General features: G+C 40.1%; 1 protein-coding gene across 2 annotated transcripts in view; it reads right to left on the bottom strand.

Annotated features, from left to right (window-relative positions):
- The window catches only part of GLMN (glomulin, FKBP associated protein), a 45,805-nt gene that overhangs the window by 11,950 nt on the left and 11,720 nt on the right, over window positions 1-22,135 (bottom strand). Inside the window, exons 4-15 of one of the 2 annotated variants that reach the window (XM_074961336.1) lie at window positions 21,552-21,671; window positions 20,490-20,598; window positions 18,562-18,808; window positions 17,923-18,025; window positions 16,257-16,444; window positions 15,523-15,576; window positions 14,476-14,506; window positions 14,080-14,169; window positions 7,658-7,699; window positions 7,492-7,565; window positions 6,045-6,129; window positions 3,530-3,639 (exon numbers count right to left, since the gene is read on the bottom strand). In XM_074961336.1, coding sequence (XP_074817437.1) covers window positions 3,530-3,639; window positions 6,045-6,129; window positions 7,492-7,565; window positions 7,658-7,699; window positions 14,080-14,169; window positions 14,476-14,506; window positions 15,523-15,576; window positions 16,257-16,444; window positions 17,923-18,025; window positions 18,562-18,808; window positions 20,490-20,598; window positions 21,552-21,671 — 1,253 coding nt within the window. The remainder of the gene's footprint in view (window positions 1-3,529; window positions 3,640-6,044; window positions 6,130-7,491; window positions 7,566-7,657; window positions 7,700-14,079; window positions 14,170-14,475; window positions 14,507-15,522; window positions 15,577-16,256; window positions 16,445-17,922; window positions 18,026-18,561; window positions 18,809-20,489; window positions 20,599-21,551; window positions 21,672-22,135) is intronic. The other variant, XM_074961337.1, reaches the window with a different exon arrangement.

Here is a 22,135-nt window from a genome sequence, read left to right as displayed (position 1 = left end):
ACCAAACTCTTTAGAAAACCCATTAAGTTATCTGCAATGTAAAGAAAGATGCCAGGGAGAACCCACTACGGAACAGATACTCACATACAGTTGTTACGTCCCACCTAGGAAACCCCCTGCTTTAAACACCCATTCTGCAAGAGCCACCACAGCATCAGTAGCATGCCTTAGGCAGGTTCCTCTGGTAGAGATAAGCAAAGCATCAACCTGGAGTTCTGTGCTAGACCCACTCCTTCAATTGAGCATCGTGCTCTGATGGCCAGTTTGGGAAAGCCGTGCTCTAGTCGATACTTAGTGAAGAACTCCATGTCCACCCTCCACCTGCTGGAGCACTCCTTACTGTTTTATCACAAATGGGAAAACACTGAGACTCTCTTGAAGAAAAAGAGGTTACTTTTGTTCTTCAAGAACTATCTCTGTGCACTCACACTACCTGCCCAACTTCCCCTCTGCCTCAGATTTCTATATAATGTCTGCGGTTAGGGAGAAGAAATTGAGACTGTTGTGGGATGATGCACTTCCTTATATACAGTAGGGCAATGACATCACCCTTGCACGAGCTCTCTTCTGTTGAAGGAGCATCATTCAAGGTAGTTCTGCAGCTCGATGCCAGGGCACTACATCTCACAGAAGAGCTAGCACACAGGTGACACTTGAAGAACAATAGTTACTAGTAAGTAACCTCTTATTGCTATTAATGTTGATAAATGCAAAGTACTACACACTGGAAAACAAAACTAACTATACATATACAATGATGGGGTCTAAATTAGCTGTTACCACTCAAGAAAGAGATCTTGGAGTCATTGTGGATAGTTCTCTGAAATCATCCACTCAATGTGCAGCGGCAGAATTTTGGGAATCATCAAGAAAGGGATAGATAATAAGACAGAAAATATCGTATTGCCTCTATATAAATCCATGGTACGCCCACACCTTGAATACTGTGTGCAGATGTGGTCGCCCCATCTGAAAAAAGATATATTGGAATTGGAAAAGGTTCAGAAAAGGGCAACAAACATGGTTAGGGGTACGGAACGACTTCCGTATGAGGAGAGATTAATAAGACTGGGACTTTTCAGCTTGGAAAAGAGGCGACTAAGGGGGGATATGATAGAGGTCTATAAAATCATGAGTGGTATAGAAAAAGTAAATAAGGAAGTGTTACTTACTTCTCATAATACAAGAACAAAGGACCACCAAATGATATTAATAGGTAGCAGGTTTAAAACAAACACAAGAAAGTATTTTTTCACACAATGCACTGTCAGCCTCTGGAACTCCTTGCCAGAGGGTGTTCTGAAGGCCAATACTATAACGGGGTTCATAAGGGAGCTAGATAGATTCATGGAAGATAGGTCCATCAATGGCTATTAGCCAGGATGGGCAGGAATGGTGTCCCTAGCCTCTGTTTGCCAGAAGCTGGGATTGGGTGACAGGGCATGGATCACTTTATGATAACCTGTCTGTTCATTCCCTTTGGGGCACCTGCCATTAGTCACTGTCAGAGGACAGGATACTGGGCTTGATGGATCTTTGGTCTGACCCAGTATGGCCATTCTCATGCTAGTTTCAACTTAATACAGTCATGACCTTTTCTACCGCAATGCTGCACTCCACTGAAAGGGTAGTGTCATAGGATGACTCTGGCCCTTTAAAGAGGAAAGAGGCCAGTACACTTGTCACTAGTCAGCTGACTCCAATTAGGATTAAAAGAGGGTGCCCAGGCCCTACGGGGGAGGTCCCTGAAGGAAGAGCTAAGTAAGAGCTGCGTGAGGGGAAACCATAAGAGCAGAAACCATGAGCTGCTGCTGCTGAGTTCTCCAGAAAACTGTCAAGGACTGGCTAGAGCTGGCGAACCCTGCTGAGTTGCAAGAAGGCTCGTGCAGTGGCCCCTAGGAAGATGGGAAGGACCAGCATGGTCAGCGAAAGCTGGGATCAGAAACAAGGAAGGGACGGTTCCTTGAGCAGGACAGGGGTAGGACTCACAGGCCAGGAGGCCTGAGGAGCATAACACTGCAGGGAGCTCTCGGCAGAAGACTCAAGTGGAGGGCTGTTGGAGGAGTCCAAGAACAAAAGACTGTTCCTAGAGGGAGGTGCCTCTGAACAGGGGTAGGATTCACAAGGCAGGCGGCCTGGTGGAGTAAAGCACTGCAGGGAGCCCTCTTGCAGGAGACCTGAATTGGGGGCTACTGGAAAAGACTTGAGAGTTCCGAGACCTCTCGGAATGGCAAACGAAATTTAATGTGGATAAATGTAAAGTAATGCACACTGGAAAAAATAACCCTAACTATACATACAATATGATGGGAGCAAATTTAGCTACAGCTACAACTAATCAGGAAAGATCTTGGAGTCATCGTGGATAGTTCTCTGAAGACGTCCACGCAGTATACAGCGACAGTCAAAAAAGCTAACAGGATGTTAGGAATCATTAAAAAAGGGATAGAGAATAAGACGGAGAATATCTTATTGCCCTTATATAAATCCATGGTACGCCCACATCTTGAATACTGCACAGAGATGTGGTCTCCTCATCTCAAAAAAGATATACTGGCATTAGAAAAGGTTCAGAGAAGGGCAACTAAAATTATTAGGGGTTTGGAACCAGTCCCATATGAGGACAGATTAAAACAGGCTACGACTTTTCAGCTTGGAAAAAAGGAGACTAAGGGGGGGATATGATAGAGGTATATAAAATCATGAGTGGTGTGGAGAAAGTGAATAAGGAAAAGTTATTTACTTGTTTCCATAATATAAGAACTAGGGGCCACCAAATGAAATTAATGGGCAGCAGGTTTAAAACAAATAAAAGAAAGTTCTTTTTCACACAGTGCACAGTCAACCTGTGGAACTCCTTGCCTGAGGAGGTTGTGAAGGCTAGGACTGTAACAGGGTTTAAAAGAGAACTAGATAAATTCATGGAGGTTAAGTCCATTAATGGCTATTATCCAGGATGGGTAAGGAATGGTGTCCTTAGCCTCTGTTTGTGAGAGGGTGGAGATGGATGGCAGGAGAGAGATCACTTGATCATTACCTGTTAGGTTCACTCCCCCTGGGGCACTTGGCATTGGCCACTGTTGGCAGACAGGATACTGGGCTGGATGGACCTTTGGTCTGACCCAGTATGGCCATTCTTATGTTCTTAGGTGTCTGTGACTTTTTATATCAGGGTTTGAATTTGCCACTAAAAGAGACAATATTCCTTTGCATGGATGGATTCCAACTGGATGGAAACTGAGGCAGACGTGCATGTCATGCAATGGCCTGCCATAGGAGGGCACCCCAGGCAGGGGGCACCTTATCACAGGGAGGAACTAGTTTATTTAACTAATAATTTCCATCTCTGGTTCTAAAATTCTGAGACAAACTGAAACTCTCCTCATACATTATGCAGCAGTCACTTGCTTAGTTGCACTTACTTTGTCATTAAATAAAAATATGGGCAATCTTCAAATTATATATATATACACACATACATACAGACACACACAGATTTAGATTTACTCTAGTTCTGATTACATCTCACCTATCTGAGTTTTGGAGAAGATCTGTTTCAGCCCCTTCAGGAAGCAACAGCACTAAATCTAGAAGTGAAACCAGCTGGGGTCCAGTAAACCACTTACTGTCATTTGCTTTCTGGAAAGCAATAGGGAAAAAGAGAGAAAAAGTTTAAATTCACACTTTGCGTAATCATGTAGTATAACAATATGACCACTGGGCAGTGTCTGAAAATGAGGAAATCAATTTACGGAAAAAGATGTATACAGATTACCATAAAATGATCAAAATATACTAATCTTTTCAAGATCAGACATTTCCACACTCTTTCCCCAGCTCACCCACTCAAGCTATCCATTCTATTCTTATCTGAGTCATCAGACTCTCTTCCCATTTCAACTCTTCCCAGACCCACCTAACCACACCATTCTTTGAGTCTGTTAATATGATCTTTAAATCAACTGGCTCAGCCACTGTTGAGCAATGTTAGGCACACTCTATCACATGGTTCAAGTATGCTGCTATTGCAGGACTTATAGCTCCCAACAACCTAACAAACTAGGTTGGGGACTAGGACCAGGAATCAGACCCAGATGTCCTACATGACTGGGAACACACTATGCCAGACCCAGAAACTCTTTAAATTAAAAGCAAAAAGACATCAATGCAATGTTACAAGTGAGATTTTAAATACATAAACCAGGAAATTCAAAATTATGGTTCCTATGAAACTAACTGGACCCCCTTGCACAAAGTATTTTGTCTTATTATATTTAATACAAATTTTAGTGTATGTAATGTGGCTACCTTATGGGTGGCTGTGGGAATCCTGGCTTTGAATTTTTATTTTTTTTTGTAGCAGAGACTAACTCATAATATTGAATTAACCTGAATTTTAAAAAAATCCAAACAAGGGTATTAAAGAAAAAAAAAAAGAAGTGTGCCAGTGAGTTTGGCTATCCATAATCAAACCACACTTACTTTAAATGTTATGCACCAGAAGCATAACAGTAGTAATTACAGGCACTGGTGCCCCAACAGAGGCCACCAGACCTTCTAGAATTCCTCATGCCCTCTTAAGGTAGGTGAGTAATGCAAGGATGGGAACAGTTGATGGGAGGGATCTTTCAGTTCTTATATGACTCCCACCAGCAATGCAGAATCCAAGTACTTCACAACATTAATGATCATTTTCTCCCAACACCTGGGCGAGGTACAAAAGTATTATCACCATTTTACAGATGGGAAACAGAGGCATAGAGAGAAACACAGAAGTTTTCAAACCTAGGTGCCTAAAGGTAGGTTCCTAAACCTATATTTGGACACAAAGCTAATAGTGGCCTATCTCAGAAGTGCCAAGGACCAACACATCCCACTGAAGTAAATGGAAACAGCAGGTCGTGCGCACCTTTGAAAAATCAGGCCATTTGTAGTTTAGGCACTTTCACTGGAAAACTTTGGCCTAAGCAACTTGCACAAGATACCACAAGAAGTCTGTGGCAGAGTCAGGAACTGAACCCAGATCCCCTGAGCCCAATCCAGTACCTCAACCAAAAGAGCATCTTTTCTCTGTCCTTTGGATGAAGAACTATGTGATGATATCCCAGTATCAATAAGGAAAACAACATACTTTTGAGACTAAGCATGAGAAACTGCTGCACAAACGGTAATTTTAGGAGAATTCATTGAAAACAGCTTGGAATCAAACAGTCATCTCAATCATACATTATCTTACTACTGCTGTTATGCTATAATGAAGTGTCATGTCACAGCATGTGTGGGACAGAGAGAAGTGGTTAATTATTCTGGTGGATATTAACACCACCCACAAGTAAAATTAGAAGGATATCTACCAATAAAGCCCCAATTCAGGAAGGCATCCTGAGTCAAGACAACAATGTCAATGGGATGTAAGCATGTACGGAAGTGTTTTTCTAAATCGGCCAGAAGAGTGATCTTTAGAAAGCTGGGTGTGCATACTATCATTGCAGTAGTAGCATCACCTGCTAAGATTGCTCAGCACCTCCCATTATCAGACCTTGTTTTCAGATACTTTTATATAACTTTGCCAAACTTTAATCATTTAGGCTAAAATGGTTCCATGCTGGGTATCTACCTCAAACTATTTCTTTTTTAAATTTCAATGGAAACAGTTCAGTAGCTTCCAAGAAGGGAAAAATACATTTTGCCCATGTTAAAAAAAATCTGGTAACCTCGTCTTTGAAAAACTCAAGTGCACTCCTGCTTTGGAGCAGCAGCTACAGAGAAAGTCAGACTTCAGCCTGTAAATAGAATAGTATGTAGTTGTGTAATTATAGATTGTATCATAATGCATAACCTTAAGGAGGACAAATTAATGTTGCACAGGCAACTTTAATTCTTGCATTTCTTAACTTTAAATATGCAAGGTCAAGCACTCAAATCTCCTTTTAACACAGTATTTTCAGATGTAATACATAAATAATTTGGAGCCTAAACTATATGAATTCTTTAAAAATGGTATTGAAAGCACTTTCTAAAGTAGGAACTTACAATATTCTCACCTTTAATGATAAATCAATCTGATTTTTGATATTTTGTATAACATAGCCTTCTACGCCAGCATGGTTGCTTGTCTTCAATAAACACCTTTAAAGTAAAATAGAGAAAGACAGTATCTCCTAGATATTGCATTACATTTCGTTGAAAAAAATATAAATTAAATTCTGGCTTCATAGAAATAAATGGGAGTTTTGCCATTGACTTCAAGGGGGCCAGAATTTTACCCCTAATCTTTGAAGTTCACAAAAGGACTGGCTTCGGTGTTTTGTTTTTTAGTAACAAGAAAACTAAAATCAATTGCCATTGTCATGAAATTAACATGGTAGCTCCTATGTGAGCTCCTATGCAGTGTTAGGATATAGATATTCAGGCCTGTCTGTAAAGGCCTACGCTCTAAGAATTTAGGTGTATTCTTATCACTTGGCTAGTTCTAGAGGTACAAAAGAAAGAATCAAAATCACTGTCTGCTGGTGTAAGGCCCTTCTCTTACTGTGACAGTCTGAGGCCCTGTTCTTAGGCTAAGGCCTTTGGCTAAGCAACAGAGGCAGCCATAAGCTGGGAAGCGAACGGTCACATCCTCACATTCCAAACTAGTCACATTGAAATAAGGTGATATTGGGCTGTTAGGAATACAATCCTGTCCTGATAGTGCCTATCACCTCCAGAGAAAAGAAAGTGCCTAGAAAATGTAAAAGGAAACTTAGTTTGATAGCATCCTGTCTGGCAAGAACTCACTTATCAATAGCTGGGATGTGAAATCCTCACTTCTGTATTGTTTTGTCATTATAGTTCCCACTTTGTTATTGTTTGTCTGTATAATCTCTGTCTGGTTCTGTGATTGTTTCTGTCTGTTGTATAATTAATTTTGCTGGGTGTAAACTAAATTAAGGTGGTGGGATATAATTGGGTACATAATCATGTTACAATATGTTAGGATTGGTTAGTTAAATTTCAGGAACATGATTGGTTAAGGTATAGCAAAGCAGAACTTAAGTTTTACTATATAGTCTGCAGTCAATCAGGAAGTGAGGGGGTGGGTGGGTGGGTGGGGGAGATGGGAACAGGGAACGGGGTGGGGAAATTGGAATCATGTTTTGCTAAAGGGGGAAACTGGAATGGGGTAAGGAAATTGGAATCATGTTTTGCTAAGGGCAGGAATGGGAACAGGGACACAGGTGTAAGGCTCTGTGGTGTCAGAGGTGGGAAGGAGGATACTAAGGAAGGAAACTGGAATCATGTTTGCTGGAAGTTCACCCCAATAAACATCAAATTGTTTGCACCTTTGGACTTCGGGTATTGTTGCTCTCTGTTCATGTGAGAAGGACCAGGGAAGTAAGTGGGTGAAGGAATAAGCCCCCTAACATGCAGTTACCATGATTTCTGACTAAGTTACTAGGCAATTAAATTGCATCAAGACATGTTTTTCTGCATTTCATGCAGGATGCATACCTGAACAAAGTGTATTTTCCCTCTGCATCAAACTTGTCTATATATAACTGCAAAATCTTCAAACTCTTCTTTCGCTAAAAGAAAAAAATTCTATGAAGACATTTGCAGTTAATTAAAATAAAACAAATTTAGCACTTCTAACCCCCGGAATGATTAAATTACATACCAGATGCTCTATAGGACAAAGGGTCATCACTTTAACCAAATCCTGCAGTTGGAAAAAAGTACATAAAGTTTGGTTGTACCTATACAATTGTATCTTGCATAGAGCTGACTAAATTCTAGTCAAATCATGAACATAAAATCAAAACATGTTTTTATAAAAAAGGAAAAGCTAGGAAATTCAGAGCTGTTAGACTGTCTGTTTTTAAGACAGAATACTATACACACCGGTGTTGAAGGGGTCTCAGGCTGCAAGTAAGAAAAACAAGTGATAAAAGCTGTAGTAAGACACAGAGGAGTGAATTAAGGACAGAATAGCAGAGTGTAGGACTCAACCTCAGATTTTCTACTGGGTCTGGGATTGCCATGAAACTATATCAAATGTCAAAAGAAATCAATGTCTGTTTTGACAAAGTGGTATCAGTTTTCCCTTCCATAGGGAAAATTTCCCTGCTTTCCTACTCCACATGGGAGCATTGTAAGGATTACTTAGAATATCATACATTTTCTGTAGGGCTGTCGATTAATCGCAGTTAACTCACGTGATTAACTCAAAAACATTAATCGCGATTAATTGCAGTTTTAGTCACACTCTCAAACAATAAATACCAATTGAAATGTATTAAATATTTTGGATGTTTTCCTACATTTTCATATATATTGTATTCTGTGTTGTAATTGAAATAAAAATATATATTTTTATTATAAATATTTGCACTGTAAAATTATAAACAAAAAAATAGTATTTTTCAATTCACCTCATACAAGTACTGTAGTGCAAACTCTTTGTCTTGAAAGTGCAACTTACAAATGTAGATTTTTTTTGTTACATAACTGCACTCAAAAACAAAACAATGTAAAACTTGAGAGACTACAAGTCCACTCAGTCCTACTTCTTCTTCAGCCAATCGCTAAGACAAACAAGTTCGTTTACATTAACAGGAGATAATGCTGCCCTCTTCTTATTTAAAATGTCACCAGAAAGTGAGAACAGGCATTTGCACGGCACTTTTGTAGTCAGCATTGCAAGATATTTACATGCCAGATATGCTAAACATTTGTATGTCCCTTCATGCTTCAGCCACCATTCCAGAGGACATGCTTCTATGCTGATGACGCTCATTAAAAAAATGTGTTAATTAAATTTGTGACTGAACTTTCTTGGGGGAGAATTGTATGTCCCCTGCTGTTTTATCTGCATTCTGCCATATATTTCATGTTACAGCAGTCTCGGATGAGGACCCAGCACACGTTGTTCATTTTAAGAACACTTTCACTGCAGATTTGACAAAACGCGAAGAAGGTTCCAATGTAAGATTTCTAAAGATAGCTACAGCAGTGGTTCTCAAACTATGGCTGCCGTTGGTTCAGGGAAAACTCCTGGTGGGCTAGGCTGGTTTACCTGCCGCGTCTGCAGGTTCAGCCGATCGCGGCTCCCACTGGCCGTGGTTCACTGCTCCAGGCCAATGGGGGCTGTGGGAAGTGGCGCGGGCCGAGGGATGTGCTGGCCGCCCTTCCTGCAGCCCCTACTGGCCTGGAGCGGCGAACCACGGCCAGTGGGAGCCACGATCAGCCGAACCTGCGGACGCGGCAGGTAAACAAACTGGCCCGGCCCGCCAGGAGCTTTTCCTGAACAAGCAGTGGCCCTAGTTTGAGAACCACTGCGCTACAGCACTTGACCAAAGGTTTAAGAATCTGAAGTGCCTTCCAAAATCTGAGAGGGATGAAGTGTGGAGCATGCTTTCAGAAGTCTTAAAAGAGCAAGACTCTGAAGTGGAAACTACAGAACACAAACCACCAAAAAAGAAAATCAACCTTCTGCTGGTGGGATCTGACAGATGATGAAAATGAACATGCATTGGTCCACGCTGCTTTGGATTGTTATGGAGCAGAACCCGTCATCAGCATATACGCATGTCCCCTGAAATGGTGCTTGAAGCATGAAGGGACATATGAATCTTTAGTGCTTTTGGCACTTAAATATCTTGTGACGCCGGCTACAACAGTGCCATGAGAATGCCTGTTCTCACTTTCAGGCGACATTGTAAACAAGAAGCAGGCAGCATTATCTCCTGCAAATGTAAACAAAATTGTTTGTCTGAGAGATTGGCTGAACAAGAAGTAGGACTGAGTGGACTTGCAGGGTCTAAAATTTTACATTTTTTTTTTTGACTGCAGGTTTGTTTGTTTGTTTTTAACAATTCTACATTTGTAAATTCAACTTTCATGATAAGGAGATTTCAATTCACCTAATACATGTTCTGTAGTGCAAAATACTATTTCTTTTGTTTTTTTACAGTGCAAATACTTGTAATCAAAAATAAATATAAAGTGAGCACTGTACACTTTATATTCTGTGTTGCAATTGAAATCAATATATTTGAAAATGTAGAAAACATCCAAAAATGTTTAAGTAAATGGTATTCTATCATTAACAGTGCAATTAATCACGCGATTATTTTTTTTTAATCGTGCAACTAATCGTGATTAATTTTTTTAATAATTTTCTGTACATAAGCTGTAAGATGTTTGTGGGTACTAATGAGAAATAAATAACTGAAATGACTGAAAATACTGAAACAAAAGTAAGCAAAATAGCAGTTAGGTATGGCCTGCATCTGTGGATGATCTAAAACTGGGAACCAACCAAGTGAGCAGTTAACCATATTTTAAAAGTATTTTGAAACTTGAAATACTGTATAATTGAGTAAACATCAAGTATAGTTTCTGAATTTAATAGAGATTTATTACTAGCCCTGTAAGTAAAATCTATCAGGAATATATTTCAAATTTATATTTATGGTTATATTTAGAAATGTATTATTAAATGGGTCTGAGCCAATATGGATTTGTGAAAGGTAGATCATGTCAGAAATTCTTAGACTCATAGACTTTAAGGCCAGAAAGGACCATCATGATCATCTACTCTAATCTCCTGCACATTGCAGGCCACAGGACCTCACCCACTCACTCCTGTAATAGATCCCTAACCTATGGCCGAGTTACTGAAGTTCTCAAATCATGATTTAAAGACTTCAAGTTACAAACAATCCACCATTTACACTAGTTTAAACCTGCAAGTTGACCCGTGCCCTGTGTTGCAGAGGAAGGCGAAAAACTCCAAAGGTCTCTGCCAATCTGATCCAGGGGAAAATTCCTTCCCAGTGCCAAATATGGCAATCAGTTAGACCCTGAGCATGTGGACAAGACCCACAAGCCAGACACCTAGGAAAGAATTCTCTGTATTAACTCAGCCCTCCCTATCTGGTGTCCCATCAGAAGCCATAGGAAATATATGCTGCTAGCAGTCACAGATTGGCTACATGCCATTGTAGACAGTCTCATCACACCATCCCCTCCATAAATTTATCAAGCTCATCTCTTGAAGCCAGTTAGGTTTTTGGTCCCCACGGTTTCTCTTGGAAGGCTATTCCAAAACTTCACTCCTCTGATGATTAGAAACCTTCATCTAATTTCAAGCCTAAACTTGTTGATGGCCAGTTTATATCCATTTGTTCTTGTGTCCACATTCTTAGTGGATGTTGATAAGGAGTAGAATGAGACAGAGCTTTATAATGGGAATGGACTGATATCTAGTATTGATTTACACAAAGCTTTATAAAGATCGCTAAATTTACCCTGGATACTAAAATAGAGCAAGTGGTCAAGACTTCATGGATGAACTATTCTGAAAATATTCTTGATAGATTAGGCTTAGAAGCAGAGTTTGAAATTTAAAAAGTATAAGATGATGCATTTGCAAAGAGACAACAATGAAACTAGGAATAGTTTAAATGTCATTGAATTAGCTATTGTGGTCAGTAGAAAAAGCATGCATGTATTAATAGACCTTATGCTGAAATTCTCAGTCCAGTGTGCAACAAACGCGAAGGAGGACAACAGAATATTGGTTTTGTGACAAAGTTCCTCCTCTACCTTGGTGGGTCTTGCGCTTATTGGCGGAGTTGCTCGCCTCGGAGATTCACGGCAGCCCTCAGTTTGGCAGTTTTCGTGAACCCACAGTCCAGGTCAATTCCTCCTGTGTCTGACCAGGAGTTGGGAGGCTTGGGGGGAACCCGGGCCCACCCTCTACTCCGGGTTCCAGCCCAGGGCCCTGTGGAATGCAGCTGTCTAGAGTGCCTCCTGGAACAGCTGTGCGACAGCTACAACTCCCTGGGCTCCTCCCAACACCTTCTTTATCCTCACCATAGGACCTTCCTCGTCGTGTCTGATAATGCTTGTACTCCTCAGTCCTCCAGCAGTAAGCGTTCTCACTCTCAGCTCCTAGTGCCTCTTGCTCCCAGCTCCTCACACACACACCACAAACTGAAGTGAGCTCCTTTTTAAACCCAGGTGCCCTGATTAGCCTGCCTTCATTGATTCTAGCAGCTTCTTGATTGGCTGCAGGTGTTCTAATCAGCCTGTCTTAATTGTTTCCAGAAAGTTCCTGATTGTTCTGGAACCTTCCCTGTTACCGTACCCAGGGAAAAGGGACCTACTTAACCTGGGGCTAATAAATCTGCCTTCTATCACTCTCTTGTAGATGGCGGGATCTCCTGCCACCTCTAGAGGGTGAGGAGCCCCGGTGGGCCAGCCTCTATTCCACCTTAGTCCCGAGGCCCGCCGGGGATATCAGTTGGCGGCTCCTACACGGGGCCGTGAGCACGGGCGTGTACTTGGCGCGGTTTACCCCAATCCCGGACACCTGCCCCTTTTGCGGCGTGAGGGAAACCCTGGCGCACGTCTACCTGGAGTGCGCCAGGTTGCAGCCCCTATTCCGGCTCCTCACCAATATTTTGTTAAGGTTTTGGTTGCACTTTTCTCCTCACCTTCTTATTTACGCACTCCCTGTCCGTGGCCCCACTAAGTCGCGGGACCTCCTGGTCAACCTCCTCCTGGCCCTGGCTAAAGTGGCCATCTATAAAACCAGGGTGAGGAGGTTGGCCGATGGAGTCTCCTGCGACTGCGGAGCCTATTTCCGATCCTCAGTCCGTTCACGCCTCCGGGCAGAGTTCCTCTGGGCGGCGTCCACCGACTCCCTTGACGCCTTTGAGGAACGGTGGGCGCTGTCCGGGGTCCTCTGCTCGGTGTCCCCGTCCGGTTCCCTTTTTTTGACCCTCTGACCGCACTCCCGTTCCTGTTCTTCATTAGTTGTCCCACGTAATCATTTGGTTTCTAGGTCCTGTGGATCCCCCCCTTAGGCTGGGGGGGGATCCTTTAGCAGTGGGCGAGCTTTGCCCGCCCACTTCCTGGATCCCAATAGGATCACTCTCTTGTAGCCATCTGGCCCGACCCTGTCACAGTTTCTATCAACACAAATATAACCTCTAATATTGTGTGCTCTCACTTTGGTTAGACTAAATCTGGTATAATTTTAGTTATATTTTAACATGTATTTGTAGAATATGATGTAGGTAAAAATGCAACTAATGGGACTTAGGTTCCTATTTATGAGGAGAGTGACAACTGAGATTGTTTCACAAGAGAGAAGACTTAAGAAATGGTAATGTTGTATTTAAACTGGCCATGGATCATTTTAATATAAGAGTGACATATCTGAAATTGAGTGAATCTACTGAACTACGGGTCTCTGGTTTAACACTGAAGGGAATACATATTTTATTTAGAGGGTAGCGAACTGGTGGAATGGCCTTCTTGCACTCCTCTGGCATAAAATTATTTTTTAAATTTTAAAAAACTTCAAGTTAAATGTTTAAAAAGCTTCACTATATAGGAAGGCATCAAACAATTCCAGACACAATGGTACCTGTCTTGCTTCCAATCCTTCACAAACTTATAGCAAATTAAGATGCAGAAATCTGAATTCATCACCAAAATTTTATATATAAAAATGGCACTGCACATTTGCATTCACAATGTTCACCCTGCTAGCTGGGATGAGACTTTTACTAAGCTAGGAGCAAAGGAGTCCCCTTTTGTTGCGAGTGTGGAGGGAGGAGAACAGATGAAGCAGTTTCATACCCCCAGTTTTTCCCCCCTTTGGTGGGTGACTCTTCTTTTCCCTTTCTCTTCCCCAGCCTGCTTCTTCATGCTGCATAATGTGTGTAGGGGAGGAGGGAAGGGACAGGGACATGAGAGTCACATGTTGCACCTGAATCCAATCTCCGGGGCTCGTCCTGCCCACCACGATTGCCACTGGATGGCGATGGGATATGGGAATGCTGTTTGGTGGTGAAAGAAAGGGGGTGATAAACTTTGCTTCCCAGGTGGATAACCATTGCAGGCTCCCTGTTCCAGTTAACAATTCTTAATAGCAAGACACTGGATGGTTTGAAAATCAATTAAGTTTTTGAGTGAGGCAATCCTTTTATTCTCTAAATTCTTCTCTCTCAACGCACCTAGGGAACAGCTAGACATGACATGGCATTTTAAGTAAAAATACTTGTTTACATTGCATCCTAATACCTGAGGTGCTGTAATGAAGCCTTTGAATTCCAAATACTGGTGGTGAAGGCTATTATCTCCCATTCTCAATAAACAGTTTCCAAGCAGGTCCTACAAGCAATAAAAAATAATTTTGAAGGCAACGTAACTTTGCACTTGTACAGTACTTTAATCCAAGGTCCTCAAACCACTTCACAAAGTAAGGTCGCAATCCTGCAAACATTTATGCATGTATTTAAGATTTACTCATATGCAACATGCTTTCAAGACTGGGGCTTATCTGATTAAGCCTCAATAACTCTAAAATTATAGTATGCAATATTATCCTCATCTTTTACAGACAAGGGAAATTAAGGTTGTACCATAACATAGATTACAAAGAATATTCAATATTTGATTTAAAAAAAAGGAACTTACAAGTCCTTTAGTTAACACAGATTCTTCTGTCCTACAAGAAATTAAGAAAGTCATCAGTTTCAAAGTATGAATTCAAAAATGTTTTGTTGATGTTTAAGAATTAACTAAGTAGTACAGGATCTATCTAAAAACAAGCTCAGCTACCAACAGTTCCTATTCTGCTTCCTGTCATCATTCCTTCAACTGAATTATTTAACTACACTAAACAGAAGAGTTTGTAGATTTGACTCCTTTTGAGATCAAGAGCTGATATTTCCATTCTATATTTATGAGCGTTCAAAGGAAAGAGCTCAAGTCCCTCAGACGCCATGATATTAAAAGGAAGAAAATGGTACTTTCCCAACTGCAGAACTCTGCAAACTTTTTCCAAACATGAGCAGAAGAGAGTGAATCCTAATCTAAAGAGACTGAAAAGTTTAGGCCAAGTTGTAACAAGGCACAGTGGAGTGTTCATCTTAATTGGTGATAATCTATGAAACACTCATGCTTGTAGAGTAGTACTTGGACTTATTCTTTGTAGACAATAAAGGGGCAAATGACTACAACACTTAAGTAAGTCTGGTGTTCTATTTATTGAAGGCCATGATACAGATGAAGATAGCATACTACCATAGGCTAGAGTCAAATATTTCCATGGCAACCTCACTTCGTTCTCAACTGTGTAATTTAGTTATAGAAGTACTACTAAATATTCAAATTCAGAAAATTGGAATGTTTAAAATGTTCTTAGTTTGGGTTTCCATAAATAAAACAGTTGTGAAACGAATACTGTAAAACATACTGAAAAATGTAAGAGCATATCACATAGAAGTATTGTGTTTGGGACAACTTTTTACAACTCTTTGGTGGGAAGGGGCATCATCTTGTGCTGAGCCGTACCATATTAACACTCAGTTTCAAAAGAGTTTTCCCACAATTTGAATCGTAAATTCAAAGTCTGATTTCATAAATTACTACCACAGATCAGAAAGCAACTGTGGGACAATTAAACCAGACAAACAAGAAACAAATCCAGTATTTCAAACTCCAAATTTTGTATGATCTTACCTTTTCAATAGGACCTCAATATGTGTCATGTTGCACTGTAGAAGATATGATGGACTAAAACAGAAAAATTATTTATAAATATAATTGCAGAGACCACACTGCCTACATGTTGATATATAAATAGTCTCTGTGGAACTATATATAGGAATAGTAACTATTTCATAAAATTAAAAGTAATTTTAGGCTAAATGGATACCTTCAAAATAGATGTGTGCTAAAAATCAGGATGTCCCCCCTCAACTCTCCCACACTTGTTTATCACCACACTAAGGTTCCAATCCTGCAAACACTTACATGCTTAATTTTAAACATATAAATAGTCCATGGCTCCTTCTGTGAGACTACTTATGTCTAAAATTAAGCACACACATAAGTTTCTCCAGAATTGGGGCCTAAAAGAGAAAACACCTCTGCACACATACCGTTTATTACATGACAGTTGCCCTGAAATGAATGCTAATGTAACACAAAGGCTTACACAATAATTAGTGATTAATATTAAAAGAGCTACAGCTCACTTCATTGGATTCTGTAGCTCACAAAAGCTTATGCTCAAATAAATTTGTTAGTCTCTAAGGTGCCACAAGTACTCCTTTTCTTTTTGTGAATACAGACTAACACAGCTGCTACTCTGAAACCTAATAGTAAAAGGTTTTCTTCTGCTCCTGATAATGTCTTTAAAGAACCTCAACAAATCAGCCACTATTAATAAATGGATGGAAAATAGCTCTTACCTAAAGACCATTGGAAAACAATCAATACCAAAGTACTGAACATACACCAGATATGACAGACATGCCAAAGAATCTGCAGAATGCTTTCCATCTACATCCAAAAAATCCTGATTATCCCAGTTCTGATTTCTGCTTCCATGGTGTAAAAACAATGTTGGTAACAATTCTCTTATATCCAATAAAATACCCTGTTTATTTAAAAAAAAAAAAAGTCAATTCCATATAGCCGCTTTATAAAAGGAAATACGGATATTAAGTTTTAAATTAGGATTCACATTTTAAATTTTATATAGTAAAATCTCTACCTACCATATGTACAATCATTCCTGAAAATATTTTTTATAATTATGTGTATAGTTACAGACATCAAAACTACATTTAAGGAAATTATTAAGGTGGCAAAGTCAAGCACTCAAAGGTTAGGAAATGCCTGAATTGACATTGCCTGTGCAATCTTAATTTGGCCACCTTGTGTGTATACACTATGACACAGTATTTAATTACATGATCACAAATTCTTTTTCCCCCCACAAACCTTTGCCTCACTTAGTGCACAGAATGGATGATGCTCACATAATGACCAGCTATGCTGTATTTTGTTTTCTCTTCATTGTTCAAAGTGCAATCCCAGACATTATTTGCCACATAGTATTCAAACCCTGCTCTGAAAACACAGTTATTAATTTCCTTACGGGCTAACAGGAAATAGTCCATTAAGACTCGGTTATCTAGGACCTATACAAAGAACAATCTCTCCTAATCAGGGTTGGAGACACTGGTTGTGTGATCTAATAAGATGGCACTGCAATTATTTATCCTGTAGATTAGCTTCCTGAAATTTCAGTTAATATTAGTAGAGCCATGTGCGGGACTATTTTTAATCCCACTCCTGTCAGACCCCGCAATACCCACTCCTATCCACTCCCGCTATTATGGCAGAGGGTCCTGCGGAACCCCTGGGATCCTGTGGAAACCCTGGGATCCTGGTCCCACTGCAGGGCTCTAGTTCATACACCCCAATTCAAGATATCACTTATGCATGCGTTTAAGAACAACTGAAGTCACTGGGACTGAAGCACATGTTTAACGTTAGGTTTGTGCTTAAGTGGGTGTCCTGAATAGAAAATACTCTTAACTTTATCCAACATATGATACTCTTAGATTTTTAAAGTGCAGCTCTACCCAATGACATCAATTATAAAAAGGAAAGGGCTATAGTAAGTAGAAGGACAAACTCGGTTCTTTTAAAAAGCCAAACACAGAATTGTATTAGTTTTGGTCACGTAGGGATCTCACCTCATTGTCTCCTTTTAGAAGCCCAGATAGATTCGTACATCTATGGGGATGGGGCCAGCTGCAGAAGAGCAGAGGCTGCTGATAATTCAGAGAGCAGCAGCCCAAAGAGATGCACCATGAGGGCTGAATTTGGTCCGTTAAATGCTAGTCATTTATTGCATAACATTCACAGATTTTTTACTTTCAAAGCCAAGTTTTGTTGACCATAGGGATCTGATATTGTTCCAAGTCTTTACCTTCATCAGCACTACCCTACAGAATCTCATAAACCATCTTACTAACCAAATCAGGAAGCCAACTGATTATAGTGAATACTGAATTGTAGTGACTGATTTTGTAAGTCAATATAATTCATTTTAACTGCACTTACTAGAATTTCAGCTGCAAAATGCCTTAAGGGATCTTCTTCAATATCTTCATGCAGCTGATCAAGCTGTGCTATTAATAAGGGGTATTTCAAGCTTTTCAAACAACTGAAACAAAAGAAGATGACTATAATTAGAACCTTTTAACAAAAACCACTACCAAAACCACCAATACAGAATATAATGACATTGTCTCCAGGGGGTCTGAAACTGTTATACCCCTTACCCCTGCTGCTGCTCATGATGGATTGAAGGGGGAGTCTCCAATCTCAGGGACTGGCTCCGCTTCCTGTTTTTCGTCCCTATACTCTCATGGCTGGGGGTGGCTTGGATCCTGATGCCTCCAAAGAGGGATGTCCCTCATCCTGGTGTAAATGCAAGGAAGGAGTAGGGGCCATTGGCTGGGCTTCCCACCCCTTATACAAGTACTTTTCTACCACCTGCCAGGCAGGAGGGGAATGAGTGTTGCCCTTCCTCTCATAGTTCGCAAATATGGAAGCGTTTGTTTTTTTAAAAACACATTAAAAACAGTTTATTTGATAAACTATAAAATATCAACAGTGTATTCACTGCTGGTGCATGAAATTTTGATTGCTCATTTTGTTTCATTACACATGCATTTTAAGCAGAAGTAAGATACTCACAATTTTAGCAATTCTTCTTTGAGCTCCTTGTCATCATTTTCTGTTGAGCCTTCCATATTTTTAACAACTTCATCCACAAAAGGTTTAGCAAAATCTACTACTGCATTGCAACACTGGCAGAGGCCAAGTTTATCTTCTTGTATTTGTTCTTTTGTGTAAGGTACAGGCAGGAGAGAGAGCTGATTTAAAATGGTAGACAAAGATAAACCTACTGAGTATGACTTCTTGCTATGAAGTTTCAATAGAACTGAAATAAAAAGAAAAAGTGTTGTTAAACATCTAGTTATCTACTATTTCCCCCCACAAGTGATGTTACAGAGGTGGAACATCTTAATTTCTTCTCACTTATAACACAAAAGCTTTTGCCTGCTGTAGTAGATTCAGGGTTTGAGAAAAAGCAAAGAATAAGATCTGTATTGAGTTAGGTGACTGTATTGAACAGCCTTTGGTTAAAAAAAAAAAAATCAAACCTGCAATACTATGAACAAGTGCAGAGACACCAGGATTCTACACCTGTTAGTTTTGGGATGTTATAACTACCAGCACCATAGGGTTGAGTATTGCAAAGAAATATCACAACAGCATCCCATGCATTTTAATATACAACAAATCCTGCCTCTGGAAAGTGGACATAAATATTGAAAATTTCTCTCTTATATCACTGGCCCAAAGGGGCAAACCCTTCCTGGCCCTGAAAACATCTGTACTACCGAAGTGTTTCTAACCTTGGCAGAACAAGAGACTATACCAAATGTCTGCTGAAATCTGGCCCTTTTGCACCACATCAGGACTGTTCTGATCAGTGTAGCACTGGCCCCAAAATCAGTGTGCCACAATTACCTCCTTTACAGACTCCTCCCTCATCTCAGCTGCACTTAGTGACACTGGGTGCAGCTGAGAAGCTAGTCCACAGACTCTTAACAGAAGACATCTTTCTAATTACCAAAACATTCCCCTTAAATTCCAACATAATTTTAGCGGCCTGTATCTTGTGAACCACTAAGGTTAGGCTTGGTCTACACTTAAAACTTATGCCAGTATAGCTATATTGGGCAGGGGTGTGAAAAAACCACATGCTAGTGACAAAGCTACGCTGACAAAATCTCCAGTGTAGACCTCCAGAAGAGTAGTTCTGTTGGCATAGTTAACGCCATTCAGGGAGGCAGTATTCCCATACCAGCACAAAAACTCCTTCTGTTGGTATATGCCCTGTCTACAGGGGACATTCCTTTGCAAGAAACATTGATTTTAAGCTCTAGTGGGTCTCAGGACAGCAGCCACTAATATCGTATCAGAACTGAAATGAAAAGAACTAGTGAATAAAAAAAATATTAGATTGATGCGATTCTCAGATCAGATATATTTTGCAGACTAAAATGCAATGCTTTATACCACTACAAAAACTGCATTCACAGCTAGTGTTTTCAGTGGTGAGAGGTGTTACATTCTGTCCTCCAAGCTCACAGGTATTTTTTTAAGCAAATATGCAGTTTGTGACTTTCACTGATATGCAGGAATTGGTTAACTTTCAATACCTATAAAGGGCAAGTGAATAAAAGGCATAGATACAGATGACTGTTTCAGGAGGAGGAGGAGGATGGCAACCCACAGAAAGTAAAATATTTGTAGTACAAGCAATGGTTGAGTATTGTGTTTCAGCAGATGCCCATTTGAAATATTCTGCGTTTAAACCATTAATTGTGTCCTCAGGCACTCTTATAACAGGTCTCAATAAGTACTGAAATTATATTTCACGTGCTCCCGCAGAACACTAGGTGTTCTAGAGTACTACTTTAAATACAAGTAATAAAACAATCAGATTAGAAATGTTCCAAATCTTTTTCAACAGCAACTAAATAAATGCACTAAACTGGAGTAGGAAAGCTATTTTGTTTAAGTGTACAATCAGATAGGAAAGTGCTCATTACCTGTCTGCAGAGGTTGAAGCAAGAGCAGAATAGTTTGGGATATCTGTTCCCCAGAAGTCTGCTCAATCTGCTCAAGTAAACCCAATAAAAGTTCCTTTGGATTACACAGCTGCAAGAAAGGATCAAGCCACTTTACTGTTGTTTACCTCTAAAGTAATACATTAAGTACCTTTACAATAATAAATGTACTTCCAAAACTGTAACACAATTTTCGCATGGCAACGACAGAAGATGCAAAACATCCAGGACATTATTGTTACAAAAAACCAAAACCTAAAAACCAAAAAAAGCTCATGCTCTCTTTAAAATAGTAGTTTTCAACATTTTTGAGCTGAGTTCCCCCTGAGTTACAATTTTTGGATGTGCCCCTGCAATACCTGCTCCTCCCTCCTCGGGGTTTCAGGATGTGGGAAGAAGTGTGCCTTGGTCTCTGGGAGCGGAGCCAGTGCTGGGCATGAAGGTGTTGACATTGACTTGGTGGCCTGCTGAGGGGAGTCAGGGGATGGAGGCAGTGCTCCCTCTCTGAACCCCCCGGCGTGGAGCTGGCCCGAGCTCCCCTAAACATTCCTTTCCACCCTTCTAAGGGGGAACGCCCTACAGTTTGAAAACTTCTGCTTTAAAACATGCATTTAGAATGAAGCCACATGTAAGGATATTTAGATTGCTATGGCCAAATAACATTTAATTCTACTTTGGTATGAGACCACTTTAACTGGTAGAGGTAAAAGAAAAAGTTCAGCATGTACTCTACTGCTTGAATTAAATTCAAAATGATACATTTTCACAAAATCTTACATATCACTTGTCTGCCTATGCTCTTCCACATTTATATTGCTGTCGAGGGTTCAACAAGAGACAACAAATATCAGGACTTTAATATCATTAAACAACATCCAGTCCAGGATGGAAAAATCCATTATTCAATTCAAGGAAGTTTTCTGGTTAAAGTAAAGATTTACAGAACAAACACTGTAACATTAAGAGACTTAAAAAAAGTACTGTAATTGTATAATAATTATATGAGATTCGCCTTTATTAAGACTACATGGTTCAACAACATACCTGCACCAACTGATCTAGTATTTTCAGACAATGTTCTCTCTTCTCATCTTCCTGCTTATAACTCAAAATGGATCTAACAAGAGGACAAACAAGATTCCAGCCCATACTCTTGACAATAACCTGTAAATCAGATTTACAGAGAAAACAGGCCAAAATTTAGTGGATTTAAAATACAATCCTAAATGAATACATATATACGTCAAAAAGAGTCAATAGATTATGGATGACAAACAGATGAATGATGGATGACAACAAGAAGGCTGAGGTGTTTAATGCCTAGTTGAGGTGTTTAATGCCTAGTTTACTTCAGGTTTCAGAGTACCGCAGTCTTCATTAAAAAAGTCAACTGTGACCGGATGCTTAATACAATTAATATTAATAAGCGGAAAGGAACACAAGTCAGAATAGGGAAAGAACAGGTTAAACAATTTTTAGATATGTTAAATGTATTCAAGTTGGCAGGGCCTGCTGAAAATGATCCTAGGGTACTTAAGGAACTAGCTGAAGCAATCTCAACAATTAGCAATTATCTTCGAGAACTCATGAAGGACGGGTGAAGTCTCAGACAACTAGGGAAGGGCAAA

This window comes from Natator depressus, chromosome 8 (assembly GCF_965152275.1).
Source record: "Natator depressus isolate rNatDep1 chromosome 8, rNatDep2.hap1, whole genome shotgun sequence".
Taxonomy (NCBI): Eukaryota; Metazoa; Chordata; order Testudines; family Cheloniidae; genus Natator; species Natator depressus.
This window is presented reverse-complemented; position numbering and strand designations above follow the sequence as displayed.